Source organism: Daldinia vernicosa (assembly GCF_022497035.1).
Source record: "Daldinia vernicosa strain CBS 139.73 unplaced genomic scaffold F5Y00scaffold_30, whole genome shotgun sequence".
NCBI classification, from domain to species: domain Eukaryota; kingdom Fungi; phylum Ascomycota; class Sordariomycetes; order Xylariales; family Hypoxylaceae; genus Daldinia; species Daldinia vernicosa.
Genome location: NW_025953946.1, coordinates 407,815 through 423,392, shown reverse-complemented (window position 1 = coordinate 423,392; position 15,578 = coordinate 407,815). Strand labels below are relative to the sequence as shown.

The 15,578-nt window shown below is 46.6% G+C and overlaps 2 protein-coding genes across 2 annotated transcripts; both read right to left on the bottom strand.

The window, feature by feature from the left end:
• Positions 1-948: 948 nt before the first annotated feature.
• Positions 949-6,317, bottom strand: F5Y00DRAFT_108642 (UCH-domain-containing protein). The gene is made up of 6 exons (XM_048003886.1): positions 5,637-6,317; positions 4,929-5,588; positions 3,227-4,868; positions 2,827-3,172; positions 1,983-2,739; positions 949-1,932 (listed from the first exon to the last, which is right to left on the bottom strand). The coding sequence occupies exons 1-6, from the start codon at positions 5,890-5,892 to the stop codon at positions 1,088-1,090; spliced, it is 4,506 nt and encodes a 1,501-aa protein (XP_047863903.1). The 5' UTR covers positions 5,893-6,317; the 3' UTR covers positions 949-1,087.
• A 1,481-nt stretch (positions 6,318-7,798) lies between these two features.
• Positions 7,799-12,125, bottom strand: F5Y00DRAFT_108583 (LuxS/MPP-like metallohydrolase). Its single transcript, XM_048003885.1, has 4 exons — positions 11,152-12,125; positions 10,241-11,095; positions 8,554-10,189; positions 7,799-8,495 (listed from the first exon to the last, which is right to left on the bottom strand). The coding sequence occupies exons 1-4, from the start codon at positions 11,416-11,418 to the stop codon at positions 8,185-8,187; spliced, it is 3,069 nt and encodes a 1,022-aa protein (XP_047863902.1). The 5' UTR covers positions 11,419-12,125; the 3' UTR covers positions 7,799-8,184.
• Positions 12,126-15,578: the final 3,453 nt, after the last annotated feature.

The window sequence follows — 15,578 nt, the reverse complement described above, 5'->3', positions numbered from 1 at the left end:
GCAACGCCCTGCAACGAACCTAGCTGGGTCTGCATGGACCTCGGCTTGTATCGACTTCGGATGTCATCCTGATAGCTTTCTCATAGTCCCGGGCAACGAGTGTAATGCCCGACTCAAGCCTACTTGTTGAGTGTTATGGCGAGCACAAGGCTATTAAGCATGAAAAGCCGCAGCTCCCTTTTCTGGAAGCTTCATATTGTATTACCTATCTCTACTTGATGTGTTTGTCTATAGCTATCTATATTACACAACTCGAGCACATCGTGATCATGGATTTTATTACGCCTTGGTTTCACAATATCCTTTGCTACTTATGAAGCAATGAATTAAGACGAGAGAAGAAAGTACAGCTGTCTTAGATAGATACCCAGGTAGGCAGATATTGATTAATCTACTCGACAAACCCACGCTTCTCACTCATCTTGATCCCGCTGGCTAACAAGAATGCGCAATTATTTCACTCTTCCAAGTCTCATAGAAGTAAAGCATCATGTTATTCATAAACATATATACAAGGATTGACGCTGGTTAGAGACTCTCCTCACCATGGCACTGGCGACTCACACAATGAGCCAGCAACAAACGCCACTTTAATGCAACACAAAGACAGTCTGTCTGTTAACTCCGTGAAGGCGGTAGACCTAATGATGCTATGTTATTTCCGCCCTCTGAACCCACCGACTAACCTGCCAACCTGGCAAAAATACTTGACAGGGTATGCTACACGGGACCCCCAGGTGCTCTCTTGCCTCTCCTATGAGACTAGCTGCCATTCCGTAATTGTCGTAATGCATGCTGGTCATACCTGAGAGGAATACTATGTAAATATGCTATATTGTTTCCATTATAGGAAACTATGGCAGTTTCGTCTCGAATACTCCATGTCATGCTGTAATTGCATAGACGCGTATTCCGTCATGGCCTTCGTGAATTGCTAGTAAGCGATTGCTCACTGCTTAATGTACTGTAGGTATCAAGGTATTTCCTTTCCCTGTCAATGCACCAAGGCGAAGATCCTCATTTGGGAGACTTCTGGATTCATTGGCATAGTGCTCTGCTTAGACACCGACAATCAATTCCCGTATAACTAGGTGAGCTTAATCTTATCCTCTTCGCCGATGTGGATTTCCGCTGCGTCTTCGGAACGCGCATCATTCTCACCCCCAGGTGCAACTTTGTGGATCGTGTTCTTCTGATCCCAAATCTGGTCCATATCGTCCTGGGTCATTTCACCTCGGTAGTCGGGGGGTGGAATTTCACTATACGAGGGTACGTTGGTCTCGGGTTGTGATAGTTCGTAACTTGACATTCCCGGATATTCTGGCTCCTGGTCTGGCTCGAAATCCATGTCACGGGGACTGAGCACCCGTTCATCACCAGATGAATCGTGTTGTGCTACATCTGAGGCCACATCTGAGCCAAGGGGACTCTCCGAGGGGGGGTTTTCAATATCCGCGATATCGTTAGGCACAAGGTTGTCAAAGCTCCAAGAATTACCATTCGTAAGCGGTTGGAAACCTGCTGGTTGCACTGTGTCTTCGGTTAAGCTTATGCCTTCATCCTCTTCGATACTTCGATGGACATCCTCGGAGGGATGCTCGAGGACATCGTCGATGGTCTTTATGTCCCAGCTACTATTTGCGCCATTTACTGCAAAGCCATTCGTCGATTTACCACCAGTGCTTCCGCGCAGGTGAGTAGCTCCTGCTCCTTGTAACGCGCTCGACGACCCATTCTGGGAGAAGCCTTCGCCGAGACGCTGATCTTCCCCCGAATCAGCCAGTTCGCTGTCGGAGCCATCATTTTGGAACTTATCCAAGATTTGCTGGAAGCGAGGCCCGCCAAGGGGGGTCTCAGATCGTCGACGATAGAACAGCAAATACGCCGATGAGTCGACGATTCTATCTGGAGACGCTCGCGATACCGACGAATCTAGAAAGTTTAGCAATTATACAACAGAAACCTAATTTGGTAATACATACCATTATACGTATACCACTGGCCGTCCACAAAGTTCTTCGCATGAGCAGTGTAGTGACCGCCTCCCAGGCCGCCCCAGTGGCAGTCAACTCCGATCAGATCGTAAATTTCCTGTTTTCCATCTTCTTTCTGGAGAACGCGAGAAGTTATGTCCAAGTTTTCAAGAGGGAAGTCGACCAAAACTTCTAATTTGTCTCTTCTGAAACCACTAGAGCTAAATCTCTTCAAATGAATGACGAGAATGTCTGGGGTCTTCCATAGGTCAAATTTCTTGCTGGCACGCCTGTGCTCCTTGCAGCGAGGGCAATACCACATATCCTGTTCTGAAAGGATTTCTTCTCGCTCAAACTCGTCCAGACATGCCTCAAGAGAGATACCGTTCTTACGACTCTTAGTCCGAGCAGCCTGGGCTCTGTCCAGCTCGGGATCGGGTAGAGTCTCACAGGAAATCCATGTTGCGAGCGAGTTATCATTGGCTGGTGCGCTACTATCAGTAAAGATGCGATCATAAGCACCGTCAGACCAGTCGATAATGAGAGCTTCCTTGAGGCGGATTAAGGGACCTCCATCGGGACCAGGTTCGCCTATATTAAATGATTCATCCAATTCTAGGTTCTGATGCTTCTCCTTTGATTGGCGTTGTTGCTGACGTAGCTTCTTCTTGCCCCCCTTGCCGTAGTTCTTGCACGTCTTAGAGTGCTTCTGTTGCTTGTTTCTGCCTTTAGCCCGCCCGTTCTGCTTAGAGCGGTGGTGGTTCGGCTGGTTATATGTTAGTACTGAAATGGAACAATGCGTTTTTGTAGGTCGAAAGTTTAGGCGGCCCCAAAGGGTTTGGTCGGAGCATACCTTAATGATCGGGCTGGCATCCTCATCATCGCTTTCGTCTTGCATGCGTGTGTAGGAATGCTCAGTACTTCGTCGGGGAGCTTCGTCTGAACTGGACTCTTCATTAGAGGCCGTGCCATTGGTTGCATTGTCGAACTGGTCTTCCGATGAAGACTCGGGTAGAACCCTGGTCGAGAGCTTCGGATATTGCCTGTCATCATTAATGCCGCTCATGCCAGTCGGTAACCATGCTCCCGATTCCGAGTAGAAGCAGATATCAAACATATTCTGAAGAATGGGAGGGAGAAACAACCCCGGTGCCATCCAAGCCGGTCTCTTGTGACATAATTGCTTGCCTGAAGGGTTGCTGAAAATCAGTTAGCACTGCTTGTTAGCCTTACGAAGGAACTATTTCACATACCTTCGGACTCCGCCATCTTTCATCTGTACGTCAACCATGTCATCCTCACCTGTAACGGACTGGGCAACAACCCTACCTTCGTTGGAGGAACCCGTGTCGGAGCTCGTCCCTATGATTTCGAGGTCGGTGCTATCGGACCCCTCCAAATCCTCCCCGCGTATAGGCAAAGGATGTTTTGTTAACGTCACGACCTTTTCCAGGACCTTACGGCGAATAGCTTCCTCGCTCTTAGCTTCTTCGGGTGTGATGATAACAAAATGAGGGGCACAGGCTTGTACCCATCTACCCTGGTGATAACTGGATTTTGAAGGGGCTGGACGCCGGTGGAAGACGGGGACAAGCAGTTTCTCAGCTTGCTCGTCGTTCCACGAAGCTGAGGCGTTGTGCTCCTCCTCATCGATCATGGATCTGACTGCTACTCCATACTTCTGCTGTTTATGAGGTTTGGCACCGTAGTTTGTAGGCTTAACCTCGAGCTCGAAGAACCAAGCGTTGTCGTTGTGTGTAATCTCTTCCGAGGCGCAAGAGACGTCAGTATAATACTTATAGAACCTGCCCTTCCATTCTTCCGCACCGAACAAGCGTTCAGCCGGCACGCCGGTTTTGGTAGACAGGAACTCCTTCAGAGATTTGATGCTGGCATGCTTGTCAAGTTCGACTCTAATGTCAATCGGTCGATCATTTAGGGGGAAGAACTTGATGGTGTGATTCCACTTATTTTCTACGGGTAGAGGCAGGGTTAGATTATTGAACGGGTCAAATGTAATGCTAACCTTCCGACACTCCGGGCAAACCAGTGTCGACTTGTATAAGCCAGTGAATAGATCGCCTATGACGGAGTCATCACGTCTCTTGGTAATGTCCCATACTTTAGCTGCCATCTCTCGAATTGCGGCAGGGTCGTTAACCATTTCGTCGGTCGAGTCCGGCTTCTCGATATAAGGCTTCTTCTTGATCCGACTAAGATCTTCTTGCAACCCATCCAGCAAAAATCCAAGAAACTCTTGCGAGTCTTGCTGACCATAACCCGAAAATCCCGTAGAATATTTACCGATCGTGGCTTTAAATTGACGGGGTGAGACAGAACCCGGCGACGAATCTTTATAAATCTCTTTCAATAAGTGGGCATAAGCAGCAGCCACCTCGCCATTGTGGGAGAGGACATTTTCCTTGTTGAGTTCTAATTCCCACTCTCCCGAGAGGAAATACTTGGTTAATTCCTCAACGCTCCTGACACACTGGAGCGCAGCGTTCATGTAACATGTGTTACCTAAGTTTGCTAATCCCACGCACCCGGGAACCTTACCAGACTTTGCTCTACCACGCGTGAGAGACCCCTGGGATACTGGACTAGTGCGTCCGCTTCTAGCGTTCCGGTTTTGTACAGTTAGATTGGTAGAGCTATTTCTAGATGGTAGCGACGTTCGTGCTTGGGAAGACGTTAGAGTCGAAGTCCAAGTGGTACCGCTTTCATGAGGATCCAAGACAATGGCTTGATCTTGCGCAATACTGAAGTGGCCTAGCGTTTTGACAGATTTCTGATTTGGCTGATCTGTTCGATCACCGAAATCGATGAGCTCTCTTTCTGATTTTCTCTCGAGGGCCAGAAATGATTCAACGTCCAAGAGAAGATGGCTCCAGGCTTGCGAAGTGTTAGATTTCGTATCATCTTGAGAAGCGGAGAGAGTGGGCACTGCATTACCTGGTGTTTGGCCAATAGGTGGCTGTAAAACGCTCCAAGCTCGAACTCTTTGTGATAAATCTATTCCTGTGACTCTTTTTGCCTGTTTCAAGAAAGTCTGGAAATTTGTTGAGCGACTACGTGCAAGTCTTGAAGGTGGTGGGTTCGTGGCCTTCATAGCTGCTTCGATTGGCAACTCACTATTAGCAGACCAGATTCGATATATCGAGAGTACAGGCGGATGCCACTCCCACATAACATTTTTGCCATCGTCCGTTGTAGCATGTGCCAAACGGAGAATAGGTATTTGGTCCTCTTTCAACCCGGGCCATTTAACAAGAAGATCCCAGGCATCTTTAGGGAAAGGTTCAAATTGTTCCGAGTCGTAACCCGGCTTCAACCGAACGAATTTTTTCTTTAGAACATCTACCACGCCACTACCGACACAAGGATCATCTATAACCTCTTGGATGATGTCCGAGTTATCTACTGGTGGTATCGAGGCCCAGTCCTCGATAGTGTGTTTTGGTGATAAATCGTCCGGCACATTAGCCAGCCACAATTTTGAGACTAGGAAACACTCCTGGCCTTCTGTAAGTGGGCGTGTGTTTTGCTCTTCCACGAACACTCGGATGGCTTTCACGTGAGCCTCTATGGATTCTGGGGGTTGACGTGGTTGAACTTGTGAAATTAGCCTATGCTGCCCAGTTCTGCTTGTAGTCGACCTACGTGGTGATATGTCCATCGGCTCTGCACTTCCCTCGGCCGTCGCACCGGCATGGCCATTCACTGCGGGACCTACATCGGTTGCAATGTGACCGTTTGGTTGTTCGGGTTTAGATGTGTCCGGAGCATCGGACGGTGGTGCTGCAATCATATCGACATCTTCAGTTGCATCTTGATCTGCGATATCAGGTTCCATACTGGAGGCGCGTCGTTTTAACGGAGAGGAGGCTCTATCTGGGAAATCGGCGGCACCGCCCATGACTGCACGATGGTAGGTGATTTTGGCAAATGGTGAGCTACCCCTTCCAGAAAATATATTAGAAGAGGTGGAGCTGAGTTCGAGCGTTGGGTTATCGGGACCACAATCGCTATCGATTGTTAGCGCAGCGCAGGCACCAGAGGGAGAGCTCGCGGCGGATGAGGCGTATTCGGCGTAGCTAAGGGAGCTGGTATTGGTTTGTAATCGAGGGGGGAGACTTGATGCCGGCGGGACGGAGTTAGCGCGGCGGGAGTTGGCGGTCAAGCTGTCGAAAGAAGAGTAGAATGAATAGTTCGGATCTGTGTCTACTTCACAGGATGGTAAAGGTGTGTCCGAGGAATTGCAACTGTCTAAGCTCTCGTCTTTAGCAGTGGATTGGCGATTTGTAATCTTCCGTTTCTTTGAGGAAGACGTCTTGGCGGCGAGCTGCCTTGAGCAGCTCTGGGAGAATCAGTGGTAATATGGTGGTAAAAGGTTGCGCTTATGAGCAAGAGGTCGTATGAATGTGTAGGAGGAATCTTACACAAGACACTAAATGATTGTTCGCTTGACGCGAGAGGCGTGTGCTCATTGGTCAGTCGGTGCACCTGTAATAAAGGAAAATCTGAGCTTCCGGGTAGACAATCTAGTACTTCTGACAATGATGTCTACTATTTGCTTCAATGGCTGTCAGACAAGTCCTGAAGTCTGGTTCTGTATAGGTTATGGTTAGGATTGGTTGACTTTGTTTTGGACCAATAACTCAACTACCAGAATATTCTATTTCTTGTTGGGAGAAGGGGAAAAAAGGAAGGCGAAATTTCCTTTGCCTCGAATTGATGCACGCAAATAGGTATGTTGCGTGTGCAGTGAGCAGTGAGCAGTGAGCAGTGCGCAACAGCAGCGGTCAGTTCTCTGTGGGCGCTTTTGCTGATTGGCATCAAATAGGTACTTTGGGGTTCGCCTTGAAGAAAAAAAAAATTGTTCCAATGGAAGGCAGCAGCCACTTGTTGTACCACTACACTCCAAAGGCAGGTACTTACGGTTATCAGCACAGCGGGTACAAAGGGCACAGAGGGCAGAGGGCAGAGGGCACAGTTTTATACGTAGGTCTTGGACCTGCCACTAGTTCAGATTGGCAAACTCTAGTTACCCTGGTGCATCTGCCTTTTTATGAGTTTACACTATGTATCATGTTAATAATCCGTAGTCTAAAAGCCATTAAACGTAAACATATAACTCTGGCAGGAACCTAGTCATTGTGGTAGGTGAATTTAGACAACTACATGTACGTACCTATGTAGGTATGATCAAACACCAACCTGCGTGTGTTGTTCCACCCAAAATAATTATACTAAAATCGGAATAAATCGAAGAAAAACAAGGGCAGGTGTGGGGTGTAGCGTCGTATGAATTTATGTATGATGTATGTTATTTTAGAACTGCATGGAGGGGAAAGGACGTGTACGACACAAAAATGAGTTATTGTTACCGTCTCAGACGAACTGGCAAATCGACCTTAACACTAATAATAACATTAACTAGCAACTGGAAAGTAAATTAGAAACCTTGTGTATTGATATTTTGTTATTCTATACAGGGCAGGAGCGCCTTCCACGTATTTCTAGGCCTAATGTCTTAGTCATGTACTTTAGGTGGCTAAAGTAAATAGTAACCTAGTAGCATTGAACAGCTTCGTTTTATGTTATTTTATTTTTTTAAAGCTTATCTGAATAACCCTATTTCTCGTCTAAAGGCCGCAGGTGGCTACCTGCATCGTCACAAGTACATACCCGCCATTTGTGGCCTACGTTAACCTATACGTACCTAACCTAACCTAACTCGAGTCTCTTCGAAGCCTGGTTTTAATAAGGTCCACGAGTACCTAACCTAACCTAACCTAACGTATAAGATAGCTCATCACGTACCTAGGTATGCATTTTTAAAGACTCCCCCTCTAGTCAATGTTTCTAAGCAGCTATTGTTGTCTCTAGTTTTCCACGTCTACTTCTAATTATCCCCACGTCTCGAGTTCTTTTTCTTCTTCGGTCCGGCCGCACGCAGACTAAAGAAAAACCAACAACAATAAGACATTTCCCGCCAGGTAACTTCTAGAGAAAGTCTAAGAAACGCATGATCTATCTATGTACCTAGGTTAGGTACTTACTCACGCGATTTCATTTCACATTGAAATGTACCGTACTGGCCTTTCTTGCCCAGAAACCAAATACGCTGTAAATGTACTATGCAAACAGATGGGTATAGCACTTTGCGTTCTAATTTCTACCAAACACTTCCTCCCAAAAATTTGTCTCAAAGCTTGGAGTCTATTTCCTCAAAGTCGCTGAGGTCCCTAACCGGACGAGCTCCTGGAGTCACTGACAGTCTTGCTTTGAAGTCCCGCACGTTTCGTATCAAGACCGGCTCTGTACCATTTGACCATATTATAGTTGTGTCTCCGTTTGTCGACTCCTCGACCTCCTTCGCTTTGGGGCTAACACCCTGAGCGATGAGCTGTACGACCAATTTCGCCCGGGTTGGTGATGTGGGCTTGATATAGGTTGAGTAGAACTCTATCATCTCCGACTTTGTAAGTTCCTTAACTTGGGCTGCATCTCGTTGGGCTGTACATGCTGTTAGTCGTTTATAATGATATATGGGGGAATAATGACGGCACCATACCTGACTCAAAGTCATAATATTCATTACTGATCTGCGTCCAGTGACGACCAGTCTCCTGGTCCAGATTCTTTAATTTCTCAAGACGCTTGATTATCACGCTCCTCTTGTGACTTTCAAAATCTGTATTGCTCATGTTTTCTAGAGAACTTGTCTGCGCAGCTAGGAAGGAGTCGATTCGAGATTCCAAATATTCGGTAGTGCGCTCGCTCTGTATTATAAAGCGGAACCCGTACGTAGTAGCGGAACTTCTAAGGCCACTGAAAACAACGTAGCCAAGCTGCTCCTTAGTCCGTAGCTGATCGAACGCCGGCTCGTGGATGATCTGATCAAGAAGTTGCGTCTTTGCACGGATCAGGCGATCTCCTTTATCGCCGATGTGGAGATAATACTCGATGCAGTGATTGACGTTCGCCGGATCCTTGAGGATCTTTTTGAAAACGAAGTTTGACCCTGGAGGGAAATCTAACGACCGAATGATACGCCACTCCTCCTTTGGCAGGACTCGGGGCTTTAGTATCTTTTCGATCATGTCTGTTAGCTTGAGGGCATCCTCCTTGTACACATTTCCGTGAACATAAGCCTCGATGTGCAGCTGTGACATGATCTGCTTGTAGAACTGTCTTACGTCCTCGGCTGTAATTCCGGGTAGCACGGCGACCAGTTGCTCAACCACGTAATCGTGTTCGGATGTAAGCCAGGACACGTAGTCGCCAATCTGTGTAAAAGGTTGTTGCAGCTCGCAGTTTTTGTAACCTCGAGTTAGCCTCTCCTTGATGATCTCAAATCGTTCGTCCTTGACCTCGAGGTCCCGCATAGTAATAAGAACCTGCTCCAGTAATACGGGCAGTTTATCATTGTAACCGGACACCTCGACGAACAACCCTCGAGAATCAAGACTGACGTTGTACTGCAGCCCAGCAAGCTCAGCATCGTATGAGTATTCCTCTAGTGCATCCCGTACCAAATCCGTGAACAGCTTCGACCTTACTGAGTTATCTGCCGAAGCAAATATGACAGGGTTCCTGATGCTGACGATTAAATTCGCTTTCGGGACCCAGAATGTGTCATCTTTCTTGTACCACGTTCTCGCTACTTCATCATCTCGGATCACTCGAGGCGCCAGAGCTGGCCGCTCGACTTCTTTCTTCTCCACCTCAAGCTTTGTCGGGATGAATTGGTTCTTGTGTGGGAGATGCAGAGCAGGAAGACGGTCCTCGGAAGTACTATCTAGGGCCTTGGAAATCTCGGACAGGAAATCCTCGGGGATATTCTCAGCTTTATACTCTGTTCCGTACCACTTCTCCTTCTGATCCCAACCCCCCGGGAAGTCCCGAGACACAATAGTCATTCTAAAATTATCGGGTCTCAATAGTTCCACCCCTTTCACAATTGCTTCCGGGTCGAACTTCCGTAGGCGGCTTTGGCCGCTGAGTAGCCACTCTCGGGGCAACGGCTTTTGCATCACAGCACAAATCCTACTTGTGAAGCGACTAGCTGGTGTCTTTTGCTTAAATTTGAAGTCCACATCTGCCATGCCCTTTTGCTCGTCGAATATCCATTCTTGAGGTTGTGTTTGTTTGAGAAGTGATACGTATTGGAAGAATACTTTGACGACCTCTCGATAATGTTTTAGACCCTACATTAGAGCATTAGCAATCAATATCCCCAAATGATTAGAATGATTTACCTCTTTTGTCAACCGGATCTGACAGTCAAAAATGCCGGGAGTACCGGGGCAAATCTGATATGCACCAGCGCTAAGTGAGTTGGCCCATCCCTTCGATTTTAGGTACGCCATTATACTGCCAGGGCCCTCGTGGCCAATTAGGTGGCTAATATACCGACTCGGCTGGGTTTCGTAAAGATATTCCTCATCCAAGAATGGAAAATAGAGATTAAGCTCTCTGGAATCCATGACTGGCTTTGCGAAGCATTGCATAGATAGGAGCTCCTTAGTGAAGGGCACTTCTGTTTCCCAACGATTCTGAGGGAGGTTCTTGTTTGGTACGCCAGAGAATAACTCGGCAACCCATTTCTCAAGTACGTCTAGTGGTTCTCGGCCCAAGACACAAAGCTTCATTCTGTTGGCAGAGTAGTGCTTTTCGTGAAAGTCTATAAACTTCTGCCGCACATCTATGCCCTTAGATTCCGGCTCAGTCTTGAGTACCTCGAAGTTACCAGTCGAGAAGTGACAATACGGATGCTTAGGGTTGGATAGAGATTTCTCTAGCTGATGGAGGCGCCACTGGTCGCTCTGCAGGTTCTTCTTGTTTTCTGAGTCGACAGCACGTAGCTCACGATCCAACGTCGACGGAAGGAACAAGGGCTCGATGAAGAACTGAGCAAACCTATCTAAGCCACCGTAAAGGGGAGACAGGTTTGTCTCGGAAGGTTCCTCGCCATTGCTCGGCTTCGCGGCAATATCGAAGAAGTAATTCGTCGAAGTGGCTCCGGTATAAGCATTCGAGCTTCCCGAATGAGAAGAGAGGTATACATTATACGCATTCTCTACCGGGTATTTTTTCGTACCCATGAATAAAAGCTATAGTACCTCTTATCAGCTAAAGTTTAGATTGGATCTTGTCCGACGTGACCTACATGTTCCACTGCATGTGCCATACCCGGCATATCATCTTCATCACTGAAGTTGCCGACATTAACATCCAATGCGGCGCTGGCCTTGTCTGTTTCGGGATCATGGACCAGCAGCGCTTCAAGCTGGTTAGATAAACGTATAACACGATATTTCCGGTCGTCTAGCGAAGGAACCTCCAGTTGGTCGGTAACACGCTCGACTGGTTGCTGTGGGTGGTCCCGCATCACGACGCCTGACGTAGGTGCGTCCTGCAGCGTTGCGGAGCTCATGGCGAATGATTAGAAACGGTTAGGTGAGGACTGGGGGGGGCTTGTGACACAAAGTCCAGGGGATAATCGAGGGATAATCCAGATATTTATTCTAACAATTCTAAGCAACGCCCGGCTCGAGAGATCTGAGCTGGAAAAGGAGACTTAGGCCGATGGCGGATGAGCGTGAGACTTTTATCCAGACGTCGAAGGATAGGATAGGACGGGGTGACAGGGTAGCGTCAATCTGTGCAAATCGCCTTCAGTGGAGACGCTAGCGTACCTGACTGAGACAAGGACCAGGTTCTTCCAGAGGACTGGAAAGAAGTCTAATGTAGGAGAAATTCGCCTCGCTCTGTCTGGGAAGTTCCTTTCTCAACAACCGTCTAGAACGACCAGCTTTCGAAGCCGAATCGTAACACGACGTTTAGAGTGCCACGAATCGGCCCGCAGTCTTAGTCGTTCGCTACACTTGCCAATATGCAACGGGAACTTTCTGCCGATTTTAGAGATGTTGTTTATGTCACTCTAAGAAGGACCTTGCAACCCAATCAGCAACTCTACCAAAATCTAGCAATAGCGTAGCTGCGAAACAGTCTTCTAGACGATGAAGTTTCGACGACCACCTACAGAGTTGGATTACCCAGCGGTGAGACCGTAAGAGGAGCGAAGCGATCTTGAAAGAAGTCAATTGGCCTCCAGATGCAATATAGCAGACCCGGGCTTTTACTATAGTCTCCTGTCCTTGTTCTTGTGTCGGTGACTGGGGCTTAAGTACCTAATACAGTAGTGTAGAAGACAAAACTGTGGCTCAATGGCAAGGCTACCTTAGACTTGAAGTACGGGAGCTGAGAACAAATGTATAAAGAATGGAGGAAAGGCTGACTCGAGCTGAGATCCGGTGGGCGATACTCCAGTAGCGGCTCCGCTATTGCCAATATTAACACGGATAGATAGATTCACAAGGGAAAAGGAGCAGTAGAGGTATGGATCGTCGATGGGACGCTTGTGATTTCATGGATACTCATGTACGTTATGGGCTGGCATGCTTAATCACTTACCTTTTAAGAACTGGGCTCGGATATTGGCCGAGAAAGCTGAGTTTTATGAAGAATTGGTGATGGCGAGATAGTTAGGACCCTACGATTGGGCCGCAATTAGAACAGTGCTTGGAGATTTCATAATAATAGTACGGAAGGCATAATAATATGTGCTGCATCAGTTAACTGAGCAGGTGACGTGAAAACGGGCCAGTGATAAGGCCCAATATTGAGAAGAGCGGAGGCCGGGGGGGTGAGGATGAGAACAAACACCGTGGGTAATAGACCTTTTTCTTACAGGAAACTAGTCGATGAGGTATTGCTGTAGCTACCCAACGTATACGTAGGTACCTTGGCGTTGAAATGCGGTCTGGGGTCTGATCTGGGTTGGGTCTGGAAAGACGGGGGATATTCAGTTGAAAATCCGAAGGCCGGTGACGTACGTCCTTGCAGGGCGGCGGTAGTTGTTGAATTAGCAAGGTGTGATCACTGCCCAGACATCCAGAGAATTGTTAGGTCCGGCTTTGATATAGTATCGGACGGCGGGTGGGAAAAAAAATTTGAGATGCAGCAGCCGCCCGGAAGAGTTAACGCCGAGTTTAGAGATATACCATATGGGATGTATGTATACGTCTAGGTAAGCAATGTGTGTCTTACTAAAGTGTTAAGACATGTATTACAGTATACCTAATATACCTATATAGGTGGGCAGGTATATATGCGTGCTTTAGGTATTATATATATATATTTGTACTGTATGTATGAGACGACGGCGGCGAAGAAACGAAGAGTCAGATGAAAAAAAAATTGAATAAAAAAAATAAGCGCGGCCAACACGCATACAGTACGCAAAATAGGTTAAGCACGCCTCATCAGATGTTTGTATGGAGGTACAATACATACAAGTAGGGATTGGTATTCGAGGGATGACGAAGGGCGATGGTGATAAGTGTATGTATGTATGTAGTATGTAGTATGTAATGTGTGGTGTAGGTCAAGGAGCCAAAAACTAGCAGAGAAAGGAATGTGGGGGAAACAGGGTCCATATCGGCTTGTCCGCACGGGTGCACGAGTCGGGTACATGTACCTAAGTTGTAAGTGCACGTACCTTTAAGGTGTATGCATACTGGCATATGGTTAACAAAGTATAACTATATGACATTATCCCGAGTATGCAGGTATCAAATGCATATAAGCACGTAACCTTCTAACCTAGGTTACAAAACTTTCCAATGAAGTCGGATTTACATATTAAGATAGGTAGGTAGGTATATACTGCAACATGTGACGCATATTTGAAGAGCCGTTCCTCAAGGAGGCAAAAGTTGAGGGTATACCAAATTTGCCGAACTATTGTACTAGCTTTCTGTTTGGGTACCAAGTTTACCTAATGAACCAAACCACATCTCTGTCAAGGATGGACTGAATGCAACTTGAACCTAAGAGGCTATTCGCTAGTTAGCGACTAGGGTCTTATTAGAAACGCGGTGAACGTGGTTGTGTCTTGGAACTTCCTGTTCCGCTCTCATAAAAAAAAAAAAACCTCTCATTGAAAAAAAGGCCTCGAAATCTCTGAAGAACGTCATCTTCTTAAACAACATCAACGAATAGGAGACGAGAAGACCAGATAAACTATTGGCTTTTGAGTACCCTTGGGGCCAATAGCCAATATGTCTAATCTAAGGTTACTCCGATTAAAATCGAAGAACATGAGAGGTTTCTATTCTAAACTATTTACTATCTTAGTCTTAATAGAATGTCGTCTCTCGCTAAAACCGCGTGTATATATGTAGTGTATGATAGACCGATAGACCTAGGTTGGTATGATGTCTATGTTCGTCACTTTGCATTGCGTGATGCTAAGCCCTACTATGACGTTTTAACTTTGAAGATTTACCGCAATTTGTGGAACCTTTAAACAGAAAAATTGCGACAGATTTGTGTCTTTCACTGTCGTTAAGTCTTCTTCAGAAACCTGCATTCCCCCTCGATATAACAACAACTTGCTTTGAACGTTAATAAGACTTAACAGGTGCCTATTCCTAGCCTCTAGATTATGATATTAAGCCGTAGATCATCCCTTGGCTTAGATCTTACCTAACCTAGATAAACATTACACCTTTTCCATCTCTATTACTCGAGATAAATAATATAGAAGGAGTAGTTTTGGAATAGGTAGGAGACCCTAAGATAGGCAAGGTAGCATCAAAGCTTAACAACCTATCCTCCACGTTTCTGCATGGATTGCCGCAAATCAACTCCCGGGTATGTTTGAATATTTCCGGTTGGCCCAAGACCCTTGCTCTTCAGCCCAAGTGAGTCGTATATACGTCGACGTGTACATACATACAATAAATCAGACTACCTACATACAATATAGGAATATATAAGAAAGTTGCATATTCCAATCTTTTTCAGTTCCTGTCGGACGTAGTAACGTGTACTTAGAAGAGCATATCTCGTGATCAATAGCCTAACGTAGGTGCAACAACCTCGCTGTCTAGCCCCATACGTCGCACGAACCGCGCGGCCGTTAGGTGCTTAAATTTGATATAGGTACGCTGGGTTCCTACCGCTGGCAGCCCTGGTATGTAGTGTATGTACGCAGGAGGCGGGAGCTGTGCATCATGAGGTGCCGTGCAATATTTGCCGGAGCACAGTCCGCTTTGACCTGGCCATGTTCGCCTTGTATCCACTCGTCCGATGCTTGCTTTGGACGACTGATGCTCCAGAAGGTATCCAATAGCGATTTGATAATTCCGAAGCGTATCCACTTTGATATTGATTGCGATGATATTCTGCAAGCATCACACATATTCACTGAAAGCCGCGGCTTGCACCGTCTCACGGTATCGTGGAAATGCTAACCGGACTTAACTATCTAGAGCGAAAAAATTGTTTACATGTTTTAATTAGGTAGGTATTTTATTCTACGAGATTTGTATGAAATGTCGTATAATAACAGCACATGGTCATACTGTCGAATCATTAGGCAAGGGGGCTGTTGTCGATCGGGTATTCGGTCTACGCGTATGCGGTAGGGCTTGAGTAGAAATCGATTGGCACGGAAGCCTAACATTATACTTGGTGTCACCACGGGTGTGTACAATGATCGAGGTTGCACTACGATCGGTATAGTCT